Source organism: Gambusia affinis, linkage group LG09 (genome assembly GCF_019740435.1).
Source record: "Gambusia affinis linkage group LG09, SWU_Gaff_1.0, whole genome shotgun sequence".
In the NCBI taxonomy this organism is placed as follows: Eukaryota; Metazoa; Chordata; class Actinopteri; order Cyprinodontiformes; family Poeciliidae; genus Gambusia; species Gambusia affinis.
The window spans coordinates 6,903,412-6,927,012 of record NC_057876.1 but is presented as its reverse complement, the minus strand read 5'-3'; the positions used below and the strand labels follow the sequence as shown (position 1 = coordinate 6,927,012).

Below are 23,601 nucleotides of genomic sequence, written 5' to 3'. Positions count from 1 at the left end.
TGATTCAAACTACTCAAAATTTCTCGTCTGAGCACAGAGGACATCTAAAACAAGGTACGACCGACGGACATAAAAACATTGCAAACCCCTGCATGACTCAGCGGCGTTAGTATTCTTTGGAGGCAGAGTTGCTATTACTTTTCCAGAAATCTGCTGCTTCCCAAACTGTATTCAGCCGCTGCTATGGCGAGGTGATCAGATCTCTCAGGATTGATTCTTTCATGGCAGCTGCTCTCTGTTTTAACTTTGAAACAACCGTCCCATTCTTATTCTCCCTCTGGCTCCCAGAGCATTTTCTACAGACTGATTGTTGCATCTGACAAAATGGAGAAGGGTGGAGAACAGATTACAGATGGAGAACAGAAAAAGTGAAGGAATGCGTCAGAAAGCGAGTGGAACCAAGAATTATAATGATTTTAAAAAAATACACGATTTACTACATTATAAAGGTAAAAATAGAGAAAAAGAGAGATGATGAGATGGTTAAAGAGAGTCAGATGAATCTGTGTTTCATGTTTAAATCCTGTGGCATGATGCAGTCCCTCACCTCATCTGCATATTAAACTCACCCTGTGGCTGCCTGCCCTCTCTGAGGGTCAACTATCACAATTTCTGTTGGCTTAAACAGAGCAGCGCTTTACAAAACAAGGGCACCAGATAAGCCACACTTTGTTTTTTCTGCTCCAATATTCAGCTCATGTGTGCACATTCTCGTCTGTGTGTAGTTTTTAACAGCCTGCGTCTCTGTTTTGTTTCACATTGACCAAGCTTTTGTCTTTGCCGCTGGACATTCCTGCATTAATGATACACACATGAATTAATCACACAGCAAGGCAAACAGCAGCATGCTTTTATGGTAATACAAAGCAGAGAGAGAGACGCCATTGGGTCATGCTATTTCCGCTGCAGCTTGTTTTCTCACTGCAGCATCCATGATAATTAGAGGAGCGGCGGTGGTTTGTGAGACAGACATGCATCACTGAGCAGCCACACCGTGACGTTCTACCGGGGAGTCGGTTTCTCCCAAAATGAGTTTTAGAAAATACAGCTGCTGGGGGGAAAAAAATCCAGAAACTCTAATAAATAGCTAAAAAAATTTACCACAGCACAGGTACATCTGGACGTGCTCTGATACATCCCAGATGATTTTTGTTTATTTGTTGTTTTTTGAAAACCTGCAGCTCGTCTTAGCTAAAACATTCACAGATTGTGTTTGTTCTTCAGGTGGCTAACATGAATCTGGGAGATTCCAAATGTTTTTTTCGGTTTTCAATGTTTGTACAGAAAATGAAAAAAACAAGTTAAGAAAGAATTTCTCTTGAAGGATATCAATTCCTTTTTATCATCATTGTGCTTCCTGAGAGATAAATGATTGAAATGGATAAAATATAAGCTCCTTTCACTTAAAGTAAGTCTGTGTTGTTGTGTTACTGATTTCTATATCTGGTGTCTGTTTGGCGCAAAGGTGTTGTGGGAACAAAAACCCGGGCTGCACATATTTAGTAAAGAGTGACTCACAAACATATTAACTAGTGAAGCTCTGGCTATGTTATGCGGAGGCTCTGTCTGTGATAAAGAAGATCCAACTCTGTCTAAGGCAATTAGACAGAGCTGAACTTTCAACATCAGATGGTAAATTGATCTTTAAAGTTTGTTGATCGGACAAAATGGTGACGACACAACAGAAACATCATGTTCTTTTCTGGTAAATTCAGTAACCAATTATGCCAACATGAATGAGAGGAAAAGTATGATGATGCCTTTTGGAAAGTTCCCGTCCTGCTTGAGCACCACCTTATACACTGCTTTCACTGCAAAACCACAAAATCTCACCAAGTATTTTTGTCTAGCTTCTCGCGCTAATGTCTAAGTATAAGACCTAACTAACTTACAATTAACTTTTTGGCAAGATATAGGAGCTTGTTTTAAAAAAAACAGTTAAAAAGTGATTTTGGTCTTATGAGTGAAACTAATACTTAAAAAAAAAAAAAATCAAGATCAAGAAATTATTAGCTTAAAACAACCTCCTGTATCTTGCTGAAAAGTTACTTGTGAGTTGGAGTTCTCTTATTTCAAGTGTACTAAGGTATTTGCACCAGGAGCTTCAGCAGAATACTTGGTAAGATTTTGTGGTTTTGCGGTGTTCCCTTGATCTTTTTCTTAAAATGATTTGATCATTGGTGAGAAACACGATGTAGGGTTGAGTTTGTCATCCTAAGAGCCGAGAAGACTGCTGCTAACATTCACCGATTGATCTTAATGTGTGGAAAAATGTGCAAAGATGTATTTCTCTTTTAAAACTACAAAGAATGCTTTATTGGTTAAAATACCTGGGGTCTTCTGCAACTTTAAGAGCTTTTGATATATAAAGTCTGATGCGAGGCCGTCTTTGAGAAGTCTAGTTAAGTATGTAGGAGTTTCGGATGAAAGAATTGAAGTTCTCACTTTAGATTCTGAGAAATCTACGGATCGCAGAACAAATGCAAATCAGTTTTCTGAACTAGCTGATAGCCGCTTCCTTTCCACCTTTTGTTCCCCGTTTTTCTTCAAAAAACACACGTTGGACCAAAGAACACATCCACCTCTAAACGGTCGTACCGACAAAAGTGCAGCTTTTACAGAGATGCTCTCCTCGTGGAAAATTTAATTTCAGGTTGCCGACCTCTATTTAAGAGGTATTGTCAAAAGAAACAATAATGGCAAACATTTTTCTCCCGTTCTCGAGATCTGCTTACACAAAAAGAGGGCCGAGTGTAAAAGGTAAAAGTGCTGAAGTTGTAAAGCTGTGAGCTGATTTAAAGGCTTAATTTTAGTTGCCAGTTCTGCGAGGATCCTGCAGTTATTATGACTTATTTATGGCAACATCTTCCACCTGCTGCTTCAAGGTTTCTGCAAGCCTATGTATATGAACTTCACAATCCATTAAATTTAAAGGATAATTAATATTGCACATTTAGGTGTCCATTATATTTCAGTTTAGTATTTCAGTTCAGCAGCATAATCATTATTTTATGTTTCATTAACTCAAGTAGTTAAACAATATTTCTGGGGTTTGGGATATCAGATAGAATCTGATGTTAACACAGCAAACACCCATATCATCATTATTCGCCCTTTGACGCTGTAATAAGTTGATCTAATTGTCATATTTGGTTGTTTCTAAAATGGATTTTATGACTGAAAATACGTAATAGAGATTTGGAAAGATTGCGTCTACACTGAAAACAAGCATGACACAAACAGTTTCAGATGCAAAGAGTCCAATCTGTCCTCTCTTAAGCTCCTTAAGCATACAGTTGTTTTCAGCACATAAAACATTAGAAGCCCCTCTGTGCCTCCCGACTGAGAGACCCTCATTATTGGCCTTTTCCTCCAGAGTGAGGCCATTTTCTCTGCACATAGACCGGCGCTGAAAGGACGATTCGAACTGCAGAAATGTAATCAGTGGAAGAGTGGAGTGACTGGCACGGGGAGGATGGGCCCAGACGCTTCATCTCCTCTCACCGCGGGGGGGAAGGAGACGTGGTGGGAAGCCCATCAGAAAGTGGGCTGTGAGGATACCAGCGTAAGCAGCAAGGTCCTCTGGGTCTCAGGTGGCCACCATTTGAAGTGCGAGTGTAAAATAAAAAGGAGTCCAGGTGAATAAACTGACTCATTTCTGCTCCTCCAACAAACTTCTGCTCAATTTTATTCCTTCTGTTAGCAATAATCTCACATTTATAAGGGCGGCAAAAATGACTTCATTTCTTAATTTCATGTTGTCCTGTTGTGGTATATTGTGCATAAGTAGACAAGGTCCAGTTTCCGTGGTTATTTTGTATCTTGAACATAAAAATTGTTCTTGACCAAAATTCATACATATATATATGGACCACTTTATAATCAGTTTTTCTGATTTTACTCTTTATAGGGATATGTTTGAGTAAAATCAGCATTGTTCTTTTATTCTATGATTTACTGACATGTCTGTGAATTTCCTAACAAAAACCTAGCATTTCTTTGCAGAAAATGAGAAATGGTCAAAATCACAAAAAAAGATGCAGCGCTTTCAAACCTCAAGTAATGCAACGAAAGGAAGTTTATATTCATTTAGAAACAACATTGCTAATGTTTGAACTCAGGATGAGTTCAGAAATCAATATTTGGTGGAACAACCAGGAGGTTTTCAGTGGAGTTCAGTGCAGTGGACAGAGGGCCATCTTCATTTCCTGTATGTAAATTTACTGATTAACCATCTACAGCAAACAAACTTTATCTCTGAAGCAATGTGTCTATGACAAATGTTTAATTGGAGTTGACATGCTTTTTTTGCAGTTGTTTGCTCTTTATTTTTGTTTTGAATATGACTCATACTCCCTCAGAGAAATAAAAAAACCCAGTAAAACTAATTCATCCTTTGTGCTTTTGCCAACAGTCATTCTCTGTACTTCACAATAAGACGTCCAGAGTGTCCAGCAGGTGGTTTGTCCTACTCTTCCTAAGCAAACTGATCAAAAATGTTGGAGGTTTGAAGATGGGTATCTCCACACTGCAATCCTCACATCTTTCTGTAGACGGTCAATTTTAATCAGACAAAATTTCCATCAAGCTTTTGAGAACTATCATGCGACAAGATGATAATTATGTTGTTCAAACATGACAATATATTGTATATGATATTGGCATGATTGTTTCATTGTGTAAATGTGACCATTATCTTGCATAAACATGTCAGTTTCATCCAGATGATGGCAGTAGTGTGCTTTTAGTGCCTGCATAATGAAGGATAATTTACAGGTCATGCTTGGTCTAAGACATTTAGAGGCTCTGATGCTGCTGTGTGTTGTGGATGACATCATTATCAGTATGCACATTCTGATAAGGATCTTTAACAGTGGAAAAAATCAGTCCCATCCTGTGATCTTTTTAACTGACCAGCTGGACCGTTGCCAGAGGCGTCATGGATTTAAGGTTCCCCACCTTAAATGCGTTCAACATGAACATGCTGTGACTCAGGGTACAATAAGACATCTGTTAAAATTTCTTGACCCCCCCTCCAGTGGTGTTGATGAGGCTGATCAGGGTATGTAATCCTGGACCTAATTTCATGTGAAATGTCTATAAATTTGGCTTCACTCAATCCACACAGGAATTAGAACAAACTCAGAATGCAGAGAAACTCCTGTTAGTTTATCTAGAGAAACTACTCATTACCGTAGCTCAACATTTATAGTTCACAAATCTAGAACAAACTTAGAAAGTACCATCTAGTTTATAGAATCAAACACGGAGAACCAACATCATAATTTTATCAGATCAAGAATCCAGAGAAACTAGTTTGTAAATGATGGACCTCCTATTCTTATTCTTATTAAACATGGGGAACCAATATGTAGTTTTATACTTTTATCTTTTTGTCTTTCTTTTGGTTTGTTGTTTTGTTTGTATTTCCTTCTGATTCATGTAAAGCATTTTGAACTGCCTTGTTGCTGAAAATGTGCCATATAGATAAAATTACCTTACCTTACATGTAAACTCATGGTTTCCATAGGAATCACAACAACGACCTGTCCGTATTTTTAACCATTCAGTTCTCTTTGCATGTATCCCAAATCAACCTGGTGTCCTGTACGTCTGAGTCTCACTGTCAATTCATCATAGAAGTATACTACTGCAAGCATCAGGATGAAAATAACACATTTGTACAGTATAATTATCCTGTTATAACACAATAGTGTTCAACAACTTATTTTCCTGTGTGACAGCAAAGACCTGTGCTTATAAAGGACCATTTTGAGGTTTCTTTCACTCTCCAATCATTTAGTTCCTTTAACTACATGTTTTTGTTGAGTTCTCTCGCGTAGAAGCAATGGTCGGCTTTCTGACGCTGGCCTGTATGTTTCCCTACAGAACGCCCAGATAGTCCGGAGACTCCATTGTGTACGCCACATATTCAAGGCTCACCGTGCCAGATGCAGGAAAGCAGCCACATGACAAAGCCCAAACTCCCTCAATCATTCACAGGGAGAAAGCTAGGTTTTATTCGGTCCATATCATCTACTTGGAGACAGGCTACCTATTAAGAACCAAACACTTCTTAATATTGTTAGCAACCGTTTCTGCAGGAACATGAAGCTGCTTGGACGTCGCCTTGTAGCCTTTCGCAGTCTTCTTTCCGATCTCCTCAAACAGCTGTCGGCTTTGCTTCCTCTGATCAGTGTTCAGTGTTGTGCTCTTAATGATACCAAACAATCCAGCAGCATGCTTGTTTCCTTTTAATAAGCTGAGTGACTGAGACGCTCGAAGGCAGCTCTGATGCTAATTACGGTTTAAAACAGTTTGAAACATGACAGATATGTAAGAGTTAATAGTCTTTTTAGGGGTAGCAGTAAATCTCCTCATGCTATTTTAGCACATCTTGGCATATCGATGTTATTTAAACTGAAGAGAATAAGTTTACGGTTTGTGTTTTGAGATAAAACAGTCATAGCCTGCTAAAAACCGCAAAGTACTTTCTCTGCTTTTGTAGAGGCACGTTTTAAATATGTGCAATTAAACTAGCATGTTGGGCAGAACACTGCACAGACTGAGGGCTGTTTTGTTTGTAGTCTCAGTGTGTTGAGAGGCTTCAGAGAGATTACTGAAGCTGGCTGTGTGTGTAATGAAGCCCAGAGTCAATAACAGATGCAGGCTCCAGGCCAGGGCCTGAGTCTGTGCGTCCAAAGTGCGACATTTGTGCAAGTCCGTGTTCTGGCACATGCTCGTTGTTGATTGACAGCAAGCAGGTCTCTAGACCTACTCTGCTTCCCGCTGTGGAGGGACAGACAGTTAGTTATGGGTGCCTTGTTAAAGGCATGTCAGGCTGACAGCGTTGGTGTGATCATGGTAAATGTGACACGCGTGTTCCTTTAACTGGTTGGGATGGCCTCTGCTGTCAGCTTGGCTTGTCAACTTCCTGTGGGAGTCTGGCAGACTGACAGGAGGAGGGAGGCTTTGTTGCTTGTAGAGAAATAAACTGCATTTACAAGAGTCTAATGCCTGAACACACATGCACATTTGTATGGGTTGCACAGGTAAAAGGAACTTGTAATCTGAGAAATGGCTTGACTTCAATAGTTTGACTTAAAACACTACTGGTGATAGAATATCAATATTTTCTGTGGTTTTTGTCAAATTTTCTACCCACTAATATTAAAAGCTGTAAGATGATATAAGTATAAATATGTTTGCCATTTAAGATACTATTACCACAGGCTTACTCCCAATTAAAACAGCCAGACCAAATGAGAATGTAAAAGATTTTACTTAATAGCACAACTTTCACTTTAATGTTTTCTAAAACATTTGGTCACATGTTCAAGACCCAAGCTTTTCATCTGATGGATCAAAGATTTGACCTGCCTATGCTGATGTTTTTATATATTTCTTTTGATGAACTATAAATATATTTTTGTTTCTTTACTAGAAGCATAAAAATGTAATTGCTGTTAAGCAGAGGTTTGGTACTATTTTGAATCAAAGTTAAGTTATATGGAGCTGGCATTTTAAATAGTCAACTTATAGTAGTCATTAGTGCTAGTGATTAGTGCACTAGTAGTGCTACTATTAATCACTAGTAGTAGTGATTAGTAATTGTAGTAGCACTACTACTAAACTACTAGTGCTGCTACTAGTAGCTAGCTACCGTAATTTCCGGACTATAAGCCGCGACTTTTGTCTCACCCTATCGACCCTGCGGCTTATACAACGATGCGGCTTATTTATGAATTTTTTCTAACGGCCAGTAGGGGCGCTGGAGCAGAAAAGGTAAGCGTGAGACAGCTGGAATATATCTGTAGAGGAAGACTAATGTAACATCGTGCTTTGTGCATGGATAAAATTAGCTTGAACAGACCCTCATCATGAAGAATGCAAGAAGAAATGCATATGATGCAGCTTTCAAGTTAAAATCAATCGAGCTGATAAAGAAGGAAACAGACACTGAGGAAGACTTCCATGGTTTTCAGAGCACAGGAGGAAGAGGATGACGGCTCTCCGTGACTTTTAACCAGTATGTTATTTAAACCAGCCCTGTTAGTGTTGTTTTGCTATATTGCTGCTGTTCAGAAAGAAAAGCTACTGCATATTATTAAAACTTTAAAAACACCTTCTGTGTACCATCTTTATTTGTAAATATCTCATGTTTTAATGTAGGCACATGCGGCTTATACACCGGTGCGGCTAATGTATGTACAAAATGTGTATTCTTTAAAAATGTAGGGGGGTGCGGCTTATAATCAGGTGCGCTCTATAGTCCGGAAATTACGGTATATAGTAGTACAGTTAGCTACTAGATAGTAATCTACAGTGAAGCTGTAGCTATAATACAGTACATAGCTAGCTACACTGTAGATAGCTAGCTACTATATAGTTACAGTGTGGCTGTAGCTATAATACAGTTTCTAGCTAGCTACACTGTAGATAGTATCTACTATATAGCTACAGTCTGGCTGTAGCTATGTAGCCGATACTATAGATAGCTGGCTATCACAGTAGACCTCAGAGTAGCACAAAGTAGACCTTAACTCTAAGATTTATAAAGGGTGTCATAATTTCCGAATCTCCCATATTCCATGTCAGAGGTGTAACGCTCAAGATGACAAAACCTTAAACCTCTTCCTTAAAGAATTATTAAAAAGTTTAGGTCTTCATCTACCTTTAACAGAAAAAAGTAATTAGTTAGCAATTGGCTAGCATTACAAAGCAGCCAATATTTTCTAATCCAGCCTTAATCTGCTAAAGGTCTTGCTCTCTCTCGCTTTCTTGCAGCCCCAGTATACCACAGACATATCAAAGGAATTTTTTTTTTCCTTTAATACTTTTTTGGATATAGCTCTGAATGCTTTCATGATTGGGAAAATGGCTAACTCTGATTATCTTCAACTAGCATCCACAGAATAGGGTTTAGCGCTAACTGGTCATGATTACTGTGCATTAAACAAGTAGAAAAACTTCTGCTTTTTCTTAGTGAAAAAAATCAAGCTTAAAATTTCCCAGGTCCAGTTTATCTCTATTGTTTTTTTTTAAATATATTTTAAACACAAAAGATAAATCAGGATAACAGTAGTGGCTGCCTCTGTACAGCCACACTTATATTCCCTGTGGGGACAGAGGCAGTAAAGCTATAGGGCACAAGTTTTAGTCACTGCACCTCAACTGTGTTTTATCTATTTTTTTTTTTATTCTTATTTTAAAAAAACATGGTGAGATGATCCAAACCCCAAAAATTAGTGATGAACATATGGGAGCTGCCTCATATTTGGGATGTCTTTTGGAAACTTTGCCCTTCCTGTATTCTCGTTTCTCAACCTTGAAATTGTTCCATTCCATCTGATTCCATTTACTCTTCTTTTTTTTCCCCCCGCTGGAGCACCTCACGGGTTGGTTATTGTGATGAGGTTTGGTTAACAGAAAAAAATTAAAAAAATAATAAAATCCTCTTTTGATAGACCTCCGTGCGTTTGTTTGATGTTCTAAACAGTGCAACCTAATCTGTAGACGCTCTGCAGTGATCCAAACCCTCTCAGCCTTTCACAGAGCTTTCCAGCCCAAAGCTTTCCACTAGGTTCTATAATTGAGTTTGTCTGCCGCCACTGTGATTGCTTTGGATCTTTCTTCGCTATCAAACATGGCAATTACTGCCAAATCGCATATTTTCTAAAAAAAAAAAAAAAAAAAAAAAAAGTGTATTTGCTTAGAAATTAGCATGCAACTGTTACAGAAATCTTCTCGCCTTGCCATACATGTGTAGAAAGAATCTATAGAAGCCAAAAAAAAGGAAAGAAAAACTGCTATCAATAATTAATTAATGGGGGTTAATATGTTAACAAACTTATACTGTCTAGTAATTAGATGAGCCACAGTGTCTGAATCAGACCTAATTACAAGTGCACTGTCTGTTCTGTGTGGCTTAAATGAATAATTAATTGCAGGACGCATGAATTATTTCTACTTACACGTTTGTGTTGCTCATGGCAGAAATACTGTACATACTTGTGCTGTTTTCCGTTTATTGGGGATAAGTGTTTGAAAGTAAAAATGATCGGACACCAAACATCTATTACAGCGAAAGATGGAGTAGAACTGCACGTCGTAGATCACAGACAAATAGCTGCTGCACAATCAGTGAGTGATTGATTGCAGCAGCACAAACCTATTGCTCCGGATTATTTATATGTTTATTTATTTTTTGTTTTTTTGTTGGGGAGGGGTTTTTTTCTCAGTGAACGTGTTGAATCAGGCATTCTGTCGGCACACGGCATTGTTTCGCACCCAGACTGAGTGAGCAGGTTTATTTCCTCCGTGCCCACAGGCGACCTCTCGGTCTTCACAAAAAAAGAAAAAGAAAAAAAAAAAGTTGTGGGTATATATGCGCACCCGAGAGTGGGTGGGTGTGAGAATTTCTCATCTGCAAAAACCGCTCTGATTTATCCGCTCCGTATTTGCATATGTGCACAATGTGATCAACTGCCGGGCCTTATCTTTTTGCCAAGTTGCCTCATTGCATGCATGCCTGCATGCCCGCCGCCGGTAGACTCCCTGGGTTCGCACAGGTCCACGTGTGCGTGAGCGCACTCTCTCTCTCTCCCTCTCCCTTTCCCTCTCTCAGATTCACACATTTACGTAGCTGAGCGTTTGTCAGAAGCAAGGTGATGAAAGTGAACAGTAAACCACAGTCAGCAGGCGGAGAATGAAACGCCGAGTTGTTCGGCTCCACTTACGACCGGACTGCAGCAGCGGGTGAACCCTCCAGGCTCTCACCAGCTAATATGCTTGGCTTTATTTATGGCCTGGGTGGCTCTCCGCGGTCAGTTGTGCAGGTGAAACAGTCCATCTGTCTACATTCACTTGTCAGTCACATGTGGTATTTTAGCACAGAATTGCCATTGGCCATAATCAGCAACTGCTGGGATCATTTAGATGCTGTAATAATACGTCAGTGTGTATCATTATCGCCCAGTGGGCCCGGGGATATGGGGAGGGTAGACTGAATGATTTACCTTAGGTGTGCGCTTGTTGTGTGGGCGAATGGAAGTTTTTCCAGGCTGAAACTTAACTTCATCCTGATGCTTATTTTCTCTTGTTGTCCTCTTTGTTGTTGTTTTTTGTTATGTTTGGTTCCGGCAGAATACATCATCATTCAGAAGTTTACATACCCTCATCCTGGGTATGGTTGTCATGTTAATTGTTTTTAATGGTGAGTTTGAACCTTTCTGGTGATATGATGATGCAACAGACAATTTCAATTATTGTTGGGGTTTTTTTTTTTAAAGAATAATAACAATTAGTGTGATTTTTTTCCAAGTTTTTCATATATATTTTTTCTATTATTTATTAGTATTTTATATTATCCACTCCAACTGATATTTGGATAAAGATATAAACACTGAACCCCATTGAAAACCTCCAAGTTATTCCACCAAATATTGATTTCTGAACTCTTCCTGAGTTAAAACATTAGTGCTGTTGTTTCTAAATGAACATGAACTTGTTTTCTTTGCATTATTTGAGGTCTGAAAGCAATGCATTTTTTTTTTTTTGTTATTGTGACCATTTCTCATTTTCTGCAAATAAATACAAAATTTTTGCTTGGAATTTTGAAGACATGTTGTCAGTAGTTAATAAAATTAAATAAAAAGGTTAATTGTTAATATACCTATAAAAAGTAAAATCAGAGAAACTGATCACTTAAGTGGTCTCTTAATTTTTTCCAGGACTGTGTGTACTTGTGTATATATATATATATATATATATATATATATATATATATATATATATATATATATATATATATATATATATATATATATATAATTAAATTGGTTATAAACCCCATATTTTAGTATGTATTTCAACCACTCTTTGCGTCATCAGTGGTGGAGTTAAATCGTAACATTTGGTCTCTCTGCTTTGTCCGTTCCACAATCTATTAGATGTGTTTGAATGTAATTGCATCAAAGATTCAATCATCTGGCCTAATCTGCCTGACCCAGGTGGAATTAAATTTGTCAGGATGGTTAGGAGGAGAACGGGAGCAAACAGAGATCAAGCGTATCATGAAATCTTTGCTGCTGAAAGCACCGTGTCGCTGACCTCAACAGGAATATACGCTGCTGTCATATTCAGTAAATTAGAATATGGATTCAGACTCAGATTTGTCAGATTTAAAGAATCTGACAAAATGAGATTCTTTAATATGTTCCTTAAAACGTATTAAGGAGCGTAATTAAGGACACTTTTCTGTATTAAAATGTTTTTATTGATCTGATGGAGGATTCTAATCTTAAATGATGCATTTTTAGTTAGGGCAAAATCATCATATTTAACTAAAGGAAAGGCTTGAAAACATCAGTCTGTGTGTCATTAGGATATTTAATGTGCTTCAGTTAGTAAAATGAGTAAATGAAATAAATGAATGTGCAATATTTTAATTTTCTGATGACTGTATTCTGACAGAGTGCTGATCAAGAAAGAAGTGCACAAGCATGAGGGGAAATTGTAGCTGCCGCTATTAGAAAACCAAATGTTCTTTGGACAAAACCGTTACAGTGAGAGGGGACCAAGATTTAACTGTTTGAACAAGCAGACATTGATTTGTTGTCCCATCCCAAAAGGACAACATAATGTATCAAAAAACAACGAGAGCAAAAATAATTCTGTCGAGAGAAGTCCTAACATCGAGCCCAATCTTCACCAGAACCTGGTCAATGCCAACAAAAAGGCCTTGGTAACGATACGACTTTCAAAACCCTCCTATTTGGGTCTGCATACATAATTTTGGCCCTTTACGGATTAGAGTTTAGATCAGGCCTGGAATTTATTGCTTTTGTTTTTAGACCATTGTGGCGGCTAAAATCCTGTATTTTAGGCTACTGGTTGGCGTTGGTGTTACCTGCATTCAGTCAACATTCGTTATGCCAACTTCATTTTGACTTATAACCATAAAGTCATTTATTTTCAGTACAGTCTGCATTGTCTTGCCATTTCCATGTAGAACCACATAAATTTGACATTAATCAAAACCAAGCACAGTAGAAAGCCTGTTGCCCCTTCCCATTAGCTGCACCTGAACAGAATCACACTTGACCTTAAATAACCCACATCCCACAGGAAAAGATAAAAGGCTTCTACAATCAGCATGAGTTTTTATTAAACATCTTCCAGCTCTACCTTGTCGCCTGTTGAAACCACAGGGTGAGTCAAGTGGAAATGAGTGATTGACAGGAGCGGCGAAGGGTTGGAGCTCTGTTCCCATTATTGTGCACACTACTTGTAAACATTTAGTGAACCTCTGCACCTTTCTTCCTTTCTTTCTCTTTTCAACCGGGAAAGGTGCCGACTTCTCTATTTGGACTACATTAAATATATTAACACGTATTTATATTGGGTATCTCTGGGTTGTGTGAATCATAAGCTTATTAAACGCGTGACAGAATCTAAAGCCTGACCATCAAGTCAATAATTTTGGCCAGTTTCGGGTTTTAATCTAAACTATTGTTCATTTAAAGAGAAAAACACGGTGATGTCAGTCAACTTTAAGACAGACGTGTTCGAGAATATCCTAAAGAGTTCAAAATTATAATGGTAATCACTCCAATGACAATTATTCGTCAACGTCTTGCACGTTTATTGAGGAGGCTGTCCTGACTATCTAAGGGAAGTCGATGTGTTTAGACAAGTCTTCTTCAAACCTATAGCAGCAGCTACTTTGACAGCTGTAGTGTCACTCTTTGAAAGGAGAAAGCAAATACCAAACAGCTGACTTCCTGCAGTCTTGATCTTTAGGTGTTAGCAGTCAGAGCTCACAGCTCACCGCATTCGGATGTTGCTGAGCGCCACGGGGCTGTCGACTGTTGCTGCTAAGTGAGACGCAAATCCACCGCCTGGGTTATAATTAGTCTTTTTTCACCTCGTCCTGCTTCCTACCTTCCACCTCTCCTCACCTCTTTGCGCAGGAGCTCCCTCGTGGCTCCTTCTCTTCAAATATCTGTAATCAACACAACAAGACATTCTCCGGGAGCCCTCTTTAAGACATTAATCAGATTGGATTGGATTGCAGTGCCACAGGGGGGTCATTACGACCGATATTCTTTTGACGGGAACACAGAGCAAAGAGATCCCGTTTGACAGAGAGGGATGGGCCTGTAATAGTTCATTTACCCAACTCCTCGTCACGCCTATGTCTTATTAGCACCTTTTTCCAAACACTGTTTGTACTTCTTCCTTAAATATAATGCTGTGTCATTCCTTCTTTCACTTTGCTCTGTTCCTCCAAGGTCGCTAAAGATCCCGCTCTGAATCGAGCCGAATGTCCGTCTCCCTCTGGAGCTCAGATTTGTCTCAATTACTCTGCTCCTTGCATGTCTGCCTAAACATGAACATCTGAGAGTCTGGTTCACTCAGGGAGAAACAGTAAATCCTCTGATGTCTTCTGAGTATCCTTTGGATATAGAGAGAGGCTGTAAATTTCCCTAATGCAACACACATCTTTATCCGCGGCGGCAGGAAATCCAGCTGCTGACAAGGAGAATGTGGATTAATCTACCGCCTTTTCGATAAACATTGTGGAATACTCTTAAGCAACACGTAAACTGGTGTAACTCCCTACGCAAAGCAATAATAGTGATCTTCCTTCATTGTTGTGGCTGCGCGACGATTAATAAGTCAGTCTGGTCCTGTATTTATTGTTCCAAAGAGATTGGCAGTCATTCAGAACCCCTTTTTGGTGGAGACAGTCGGCGTGCCGAAACAAAGGATGTCACAAAAGAAGGGGAAAAAGAAAAACAATGAGGAGGAGTGGAGGGTGTAGGATGAAGGGAATTTTACGCAAGAAGTCAATGGAAGTGGGCGAGAAGACGTTCAGGGACAGTGCGGCGAGAGAGGAGGGGAAGTCAGTAGTGAGAGAGACTCCCGTCTGCCTCGCCGTGTCCTTGTGCAGAATTTATGAGCTCTAAGATCAGGGACAGGTTTTGGATCGGAGCTCCAGGAGCAGGGATGTATGGGAAAGTGAAAGAATAAGTGCATAGGAGATGAGGATGGCCATCTTCCCGGGGAAGGGGAGTACTGTGTTTTTAAGGGCTAAATAGGCTCAGGGCGTTGTGTGGGTCAAGACTCGCCTCCTGCATAATACCAGGTGACAAGAGGGGTTAGCAGCAAGGTTGAGAGGAGCAGAAGAAGAACATAGAGGAGGAAAAAGAAACGCAGACGCACAGATTAAAGCAGAGCAAAGACATAACCCAAGAGTTGAAGGTCAGTGATTTGATTAGAAGTGAGAAGATACAAGCGAGCAGAGCAACAACAACAACAAAAAAAAAACAATGCAAAGGGAAGAGGGCAAAAAAAAAAAGAGAGAGCGCAGGAGAAGATCAAGTTAGGCATGATGGAGAGCAAAGGGAAGCTGGCAAAGGAGAGGAAAGGTGCTGCTTGAGTGCAGGGTGATGCTGTTTGGGCGGTGTAATCTGTCTGTGTCAGAGGAATGATGAAGGGGCCAGCAGGGAGAGCTCTGCAGTTCACCTCCTCGCCCCTGGAGGAAACACAGTGACCCTGGCCCTCCCCCCCTGCCTACCTCCCGTCTGCAGTGCCACTTCACCTCTACAATTTATGACTCGCGGGGTCGGCCCAGGGTTGCTAAGCGTGAGGACGCTGGCGAATCCAGCGATGGCGGTGCGTGTGTTTGTGTGTGTGTGTGTGTGCGGGTCTGATGGGTGTGCTTGTTGAGGAAAATCTTTTTGAGCAGAAAGTTTATTTTATAGCCGGAAGGATGAGACACTTGTTGGAACCTGGAACAAAGGGCAGAAAGGACGTCTTGTTTCTGGTTCAACGTAAGGACGCCAAAAGGATTTTCTGTGGATCAACAAGGTAAAAAAAATACATCTACAGCTAGAAAACACTGAAGATTGTGACATTTCGTCCCTGCGGGGTCAGGGAAACGTAGTTTCCGTAAATATGTGACATTAGATAGTGGACCTTCACTACAAATCTCACATATGGCGTGCTAACAAGCAACACACCTGTGTCTTCTAGACATTGTACTTGTTGAGTCCATTGCATAGTGTTCCCTCTTCTCAAACTTTTTCATATTTCATTGTGCTTCATGTACAAATTGTTTGTTTATTTATTTAATTGTGATTTTATAAGACAAGACAAAAGAATGTTTCTTGATGGTTTCCTGTTTTCGTTTTTTAGCCATAAGATGTTGCATGCTTTTGCATTTAGCCTTCTTTAATAGAAACTATTGTTCCTGGTGTGAGACATGGTGGTGGCAACATCATGCTGTGGAGATTCATGATTTTCAGTCAACAGGAAGGTGGATGGGGATAAATTCGGGACTAAACCTCTTTAAAGGCCACGCTGCCGTGGGAACAGAAACTCACCTCACAGCAGGACAGCCAGAGCTGCAATATGATGATTTAGATCCTACTTTTAATTAAAATCCGTCCCACACTTTTCAGATTTTTATGTGTACTGTTACAAAGACAGATTTCCCCTGTTCCTCAATAATTTTAAATAATGCAATTTGAAATAAACTGAAGGGATGCAAGTATTTTTGTGAGGGTAATTTATATATATATATATTTTTTTTTTTTTTTTACATTAGCTTTATGTGTCACTTAGTGCTAGAATTGGAACTGGATCATCAGGTACCACTGGCTTGAACAGAATCACTGTAAACACTATAGTCTAAGCTAAAGATGGCCCTAATCAATATAAGCCTCTAAATCAGAATTAGAATTAGACTCTAACGTCTGATTTTACTTTCTGGTTGTAAACATTTAATTCTGCTATAAAAGCAGGCCCGGCTTAAAAAGACTGACTCACATTTGAGAAACTGTGACTGTTAGCAATAGCATAGTTATATTCCTGTCTAGGAAGTTGATCACTTTGCAAGGTCAGTCTTTCCTGCGTATGAAGAGCTTTGTTGTGATGCGTGACCTGTCTTTTTTTTTTTTTTTTTTTTTTGACTGTGCTTTCTGAATACAAATGCATTAATTGAACCACAATAAATGAATTAACTGTCTGCTGGATGTGTCACCAGACAAAAAAATAAAAAATTTGCAGACACATTTTGGCCAATCATCAAATTAATTCAGGAAGAAGGGGAAACAAATAAATAATTGCTCAATTAAGCAGCTAATGGATTTCCGTATGAATCTGTTTTTAACCTTCCATCATGCCTCCCTGTACCATTTAATTGTTTTTGGTTTCAGGCCGCACTCTATTTACATTGATTGATTTTCTTTTATAGGTTTTGTCGCCATAAAGCCCTTCGAGGCATGCTCGAGACAAAGAAATCCAGCGCATAAATCTGACGCGACCTAATGATGAGCCATAAACAAAATGTGTTTGTAAATGAAGTGACTGAGCTGGAGGTGGGAGGAAGGAATACTAAAATATGGCTTATTGTCACAGATGCTAAGTGAAAGCAATCCCGGGGAATTGGCTGCTCGCGGTATGGAAGAGGTGAGGGTTGAGTCGTGGAATATTATTGCGGCGGCGTTTGAGTCAAAGGGCTATTCTCTGCATGGAGATGAGGCGGGAATGAAGGTCACTCCTCATCCATAACAGATGATTCATAGTCCGCCCTGACCTTTAATACCTGGATTTACTTCTCTTCCTCTTTTCTTTGCTCTGCGCATTCTGCCGCAAGCTCCCCGCCTCCCCTCCCCACAAGGAGAGTTCAAGTGTAAGCTCGCCATGGCAACGCACACTTGCAAAGCCCGCGTGTCCGCACGAGGGGAGTGCAAATAAAGGTAAACATATGCACACATGCAGACGTCGCGTGCGTGTTTGAGGAGCCGGCGCCCATTTATAAATGCACATTTGCACAGGCGTCAAATGTCAAAAGTTCACTGCGGCACCCCGCTCACATCTAATGTGACAAATAACTTCTTCCTCCCGTTGCATTGTTCTAATCCCTTTAGTGGGCTCTGGAATGGAAATATAATTACATTTCTGTGGTGCAGTGCCTTTGATAAGACAGCCGCTTGCCGAGCGGAATGACTAACCGAGTTGGAAGCCCTCTTTGCCTCGCTCAACTATCCTCCACTTCTCTTCGAGTCTTTTTCTCCTACTCCCTGTTTTTTTTTCTCTCTCTCTCTCTCTCTTTTTTTTTTTCTCCCCTCTCATTTCCTGACTTTCTCTCTCGCCCACGTAGGTATTGCCGTGGATAAGAGAGGAGTTGTCTACTTCGTGGATGGCACCACCATTCAGAAGATTAATGAGCGGGGTCTGCTCTCCACCGTGATTGGCTCAAACGGACTGATGTCGACGCAGCCGCTGAGCTGCGATGCGCTCATGGATATCAGCCAGGTAAGCTAGTAACGCGCCGCAGAATTTCAATGACTAGCAGAGAGAGAGACGACGCCTCGTTTGGCTCTGAAAGATTGTCTAAATAATTTGTGGAAGCATTTGTCTCCTGAATGTCATCCATGTCAGCTAATTAAAATCATTACATCAAAATGGCAATGGATCACAAAGTTTGTTGTTCTGTTCGCATAGCGCTGATTGTTTTGTCAACCGCGCTTTGCTAAACTTTGAGGAACAAATGTGTCTCGACCGGAAGACGGACGGACCGCTTGCGCCGGTTTTGATCAGCCGTCCCTTCAGAACACGCTGCTAACTAATATCAGGCCTATTAGAGCTGCAGATGAATAATAGATGAGCTGCTGGCTCTGTGGAGGGATATCTGCCCCCACATAGTGCCTGTGTATGTCTGTGTGAATATGCGTGTTGAAGCTAAGCGAATTCCCCAAAGTGCTATTTCGTGTCTTAGCACCCGGGCTACGTTTCGGTTCCTATGTTTGTTCGTCACCGGTCTGATCGCGTCTGTCCTCCATCTGAGTTGGCTCTCTTCTTCTCCTGGCTTCCCGTGACCTCAGCCGGTATCGACGGAAACTCCTGCAGCCCCGACAAGACAAACATCGCTGCAGAGATGGCAACTGAGCAGCAGAGGGCCTGCGCTCTGTATACAGATGAGGACAAATTTAAGCCTTGAATAAATATTCACCTTTATTTTTCACTGTATTGTCAGATGGAAATCTTTCGCAATATCCCATATTTAATTTGGTCGGAGCAGAGAAGAAAAATCAAAGTTATAAAATTTTTTGCCTGTTGAAAATGCCTCTTTTGTCAAAACGTCTTCACATACGAAAGACCCAGAGTCCTGGCTGCTCTTCTGATCGTCCCACAGGTTTTCCATGAGATTTAATTCTGGGAATGCGACGGCAACAAACCAGGTTTATTTGCACATATGCTTTGAATCGTTATCCTGCTAAGAAAACAAAGAAAAGACCCCATCCGCTTGCAGTTTTCTTATTTATATTTAAGTAACCTTAGTATTTCAAAGTATTCATGATACCTGGCAGACCCAGCAAGGCTCTTAGGGTCTTTGAAAACGAAGCGGGGATAGATTTGCTAAACCGCCATCACACCCGGCAGATAATTAAAGGATTAATACGCATATTCAGCCTTTGTTTCATGCCAGCAGGGTCCCAGTTCACATGCTTACATTTGTTTTGTCGGATAGAATAGACATCGCTCTCTCTTTTTACCTCCCTTAATATCTGAAGCGTAGAGAAAAATGACCTCACATCAGGTGGACGTTTTGTGAAAACAGGAAGTAATAGATTGTAATCTTACTTAGGAAAATAAGATATAAATATCTAAAAATAACAGGTTTTGATTCAAGGGGTTACTGAGAACTGTGACATTTTGTTAAAAATGCACTGATAAGGGCGTGCTGTGGTGGCGTAGGGGACAGCGCGATCCACATTTGGAGGCCTTCAGTCCTTGACGTGGCGGTCGCGGGTTCGATTCCCGGACCCGGCAAACCTGCATGTCTTTCCCCCTTTCCTGTCAGCCTACTTTCGAATAAGGGACACTAGAGCCCACAAAAGACCCCCTGGTGGGGGAAAAAAAAATACACTGAAAAAAATTGTGCTCAGATTAAAGCTTGGTTTTATAGCTGTTCACTCAGAGGTTCTGCTAAAGGGTTATTAATTTCAAGGCTTTTTTTATGCATCTTTACTGGCGGTTGGCAACAAATATGTGGTAAACGTAAAGTGATAAAGAGCTTCATGCTCTCTACATCTGGTGCATAGGGCAATATGTTATAGTTTATGATCCATAATGAAGCCACGGAGCAGCTTTTTGTTGCTTTCAATAAAAAAATTAAAATTAAAATTAAAAATAACATTTATAACCAGTAATTACAGCGTGCAAAAACACCAGCTGTTCATTTTCAGAAAAATGAGACGTTTATAAACTTCTAACCTTTGAATTGGATCGTTTTAAGTGTTTTCACCGGCCACTATATCGTGTGCTGTTGTGTCTCACTCTCTCCACCAATCACAGGTGTTGTGTTGAAACGGCGCATAAAACATATATTTAAAAACTAAAAAACAACCGACAGGTGGATGTAAAATGTAATTCGGTTTCGTGGGCCGTTTTCTTAAGTTTCTCTCATGTCGCCCGTGTTGACGTGTGCTCCTTGGCGGCCATTTGCAACATCACGTGTGTTGTTGAGCGGTTATGTTGCACAGAATAATATCAGCTCATCTATAAAGACCAGCTGCCAATACAGCCTGCATATTTATTTATTCACAGCATTCCCACTTAGGCCTGTCACAATAAACAATAAATCAAATAATCGCATGATAAATGAAAAGAAACTCAAATTTTATTTGCTTGAATTGTCTTTTTTTCTCTTTTCTTCCTCTCTCTCTTTTTACCAAAAACTGAATGATAAAAGTCTTCAGTTTGGTGTTTTGGTCTCAAACAGCCACTTTTTGAAAGATAATTTTGTTTACACAGACGTCATAATTCCTCTTATTTGTTGTTTCTGTTGTTTTCTTTCTTTATTTTGGATATTTAAAATGTTTTTCAGTTCCAGTCTTTAAATGCTCATTAGAATTTAAAAGTTATTGATCATTGAATATGTGTCCTCACATTATTATGCCATTATACTGTATTAAAATGGGCTCAAAACAACAACATTGTCGTTTATCGCGATAAGTTCTGGGACAATTTATCGTTTAGCAAAATTTATCGTGACAGGCCTATTCCCACGATTCAACAGGCTTATTAGAAAACAATTATTGATGGTTTTTAGTTTGCCTGCTGACTCCCAGCTGCCCAGCAGATACTCTGTACCGATCAGAGAGTCATACAGTATTTCTTTAAATATGTTTCAAAAGCTGACGTTTCTACCATTGGCTGCCATTTTCAAAACAATAATGTTCACAATAATGAGTCTATACCAATAATCCTACAATAGATGCTTCTAACAAAACTAAAAAGTTGAGAGAAAGCCAAAAAAACAACACTTAGATCATAAAAGAATAACGTTTTTAAGAAGAATTTTGTATTAGATGTGTTACAGTGAGATTGTCAGGATTGTGCTCCCCTCAGTCCGACTGTAACAACTCTTTATGAAAAACGTGTATGTGTGAATAACTAACATCTATAATATTGTAAACTTATGATGCAAGGTTTCAGCATTTTAAAGGCCAAGGTCAGCGTGACTTCTGGAAGCCGGCGACCTTTGACTTTTGGACAGATGGAAACATTTTGTACTCCTGTCTTCTTGCCAGAAAAGGTTTTCAGCTCCCTTTAAAACAGATTTAGGAAACTTAAAATAACTTTGAATCTATCAATGAGCTGGTTTTCTTTGTGTGAAGATGCCAATATGAATGTGGCATGTATGGAAACTCATAAGGGACATTTTTCTGTCAGTTTAATTTTTTTCTTGATGTGGTAACCTAATAACTGTGAGGCTAAAAATACATGATGCCAGTTTGAAGTTTGAAGTTTATTCTCCTAAAAAACATGTAATAATTAACACAAACATTAAAAACAACACTGTTTAACAAACTCTACTTGCTTTATTTCTAAAACAAGAAATTCTCAAGTATCTGCTGCTCCAAAAATGAACCTGCTGCTTACTTCAGTATTACTTATGTTCTCTTTTGATATTTTTGGTGTTCATTCTTACCAATGAGATCAAATTAATGCTTATTAAGCTTAGAAAAACTTCTCAAAATCAGAATATTAAGCATTTTTACCATTCTGTTCCATGGAGATTTATACATATTTATACATGTATAAGACGTTTTTGCTGACATGTTAACTGGTCAGGCTTTTTAATATTAATATTAGTAGATGCTAAAATTTCCAATCAGCCAAATTTATCTTATAAACCCGGGAAAAATGCAGAAAAATTACTTATTTAAATGGCCTTAAAGCGTTCGCCTTCTGTCTAATACTTTGGTTTGTTCTTTGATATGGGGACGGTGTGGAGTCTAGAGTGGAGCAGATCAAAATTACACATTCAGTAAGAATTGACAAAACTTTCTTAATCCAAAATGCAACAAATTGATTTCTCAGTTTGTAGTTTGTGTGTTGTATTTTTCTTGGGCTTCAGCTTGTAAAGAAAAAAAAACACACAGACAGACAAACATGTAAAAAAAATAAAAATTGAAGCAAAGTGCAGCCCTGGGTATCACCAACCCAGACAAACCTTTATCCAATTCACTCTGTGATTTATTTATTTATTGTTCTGTGAAAGCCGATCAATCCGAATGAATTTACTCAGATTAATTCATTTCTAAAACCGGATTAAAGTTCCGTCTGACTTTCGCGACAGCGGGGCCGACTCTGTGTGAACGGGTCACGGTGCTTCCTGGAGGAGGTCGCCCATCATCACAGCTACAGTTCATTACCGTGAGCAGGGAGGGATTTGATGCACGCCGTCTTTGGTTTGAGGGACGCGCAGAATCCCACTTGATGAATCTCTCCCCTCCTCTTAAAATGGGATTTCGGAGCGAGCCTTCTTCCCACTCTAGTTTTGACAGAGCCTATAATTGGACATGTCAGTGGCAATTTAACATGATCCATTTATTTACCAATCCATCCTGAGAGTCATCAATCACCTGATTCCCCGTCATCCTCCAACGCCGCCGCTCGCCATTTTGTTTGTGCTGCTGGGAGACGGGCGGCGACGTGGGCGGCTGTGAGACGGCGTCGGCTTTGTCTGGCTTCGACCCCCCGCGGTTTCAGCGGCGGTGCTGTTTGAGCGGGCGGCGATCACGGTTATTGGTTGACATTTGGAACTCGGGCGAAGCGAGCCGGTGTGAGACTTGAATAAACACGGGGAAGGCTCCCTGCCCGACGCTGACCTTTGCATGAGCAGGGAGGGTCAGGAGGCCTAATGCTATGTTATTAAGGAGATATTATTTGCACTACCTGCAACTGACTCTTGTGGCAGTTGCCGTCAAAAGGTTTGTATTAGCTTTCCCGCTTTTAACAACAGTCCTGACATGATGGGTCCTCTTGTGTGTGTGTGTGTGTGTGTGTTTGTCTGACTTCACAGGTGCGCTTGGAGTGGCCAACAGACCTCGCCATTAACCCGCTGGACAACTCCCTCTACATCCTGGACAACAACATCGTTCTGCAGGTCGGGAAAACAAACACTCGCCAAACACATCTATCTCATTCTGTCAACTTTAAGAAGAGTCATGCTGAGAAGTGCGCTGCCGAGTGAGAACCGATTTACAAATTCGTCAGCTGTCCCTTGAGATCCACTTT

At 40.0% G+C, this 23,601-nt stretch overlaps 1 protein-coding gene across 1 annotated transcript in view; it reads left to right on the top strand.

Annotated features, from left to right (window-relative positions):
- tenm1 (teneurin transmembrane protein 1) overlaps positions 1-23,601 on the top strand; it is a 277,903-nt gene that overhangs the window by 218,746 nt on the left and 35,556 nt on the right. The window contains exons 23-24 of the mRNA XM_044127788.1: positions 18,173-18,327; positions 23,387-23,470. Of these exons, the coding sequence (XP_043983723.1) occupies positions 18,173-18,327; positions 23,387-23,470 (239 nt within the window). The remainder of the gene's footprint in view (positions 1-18,172; positions 18,328-23,386; positions 23,471-23,601) is intronic.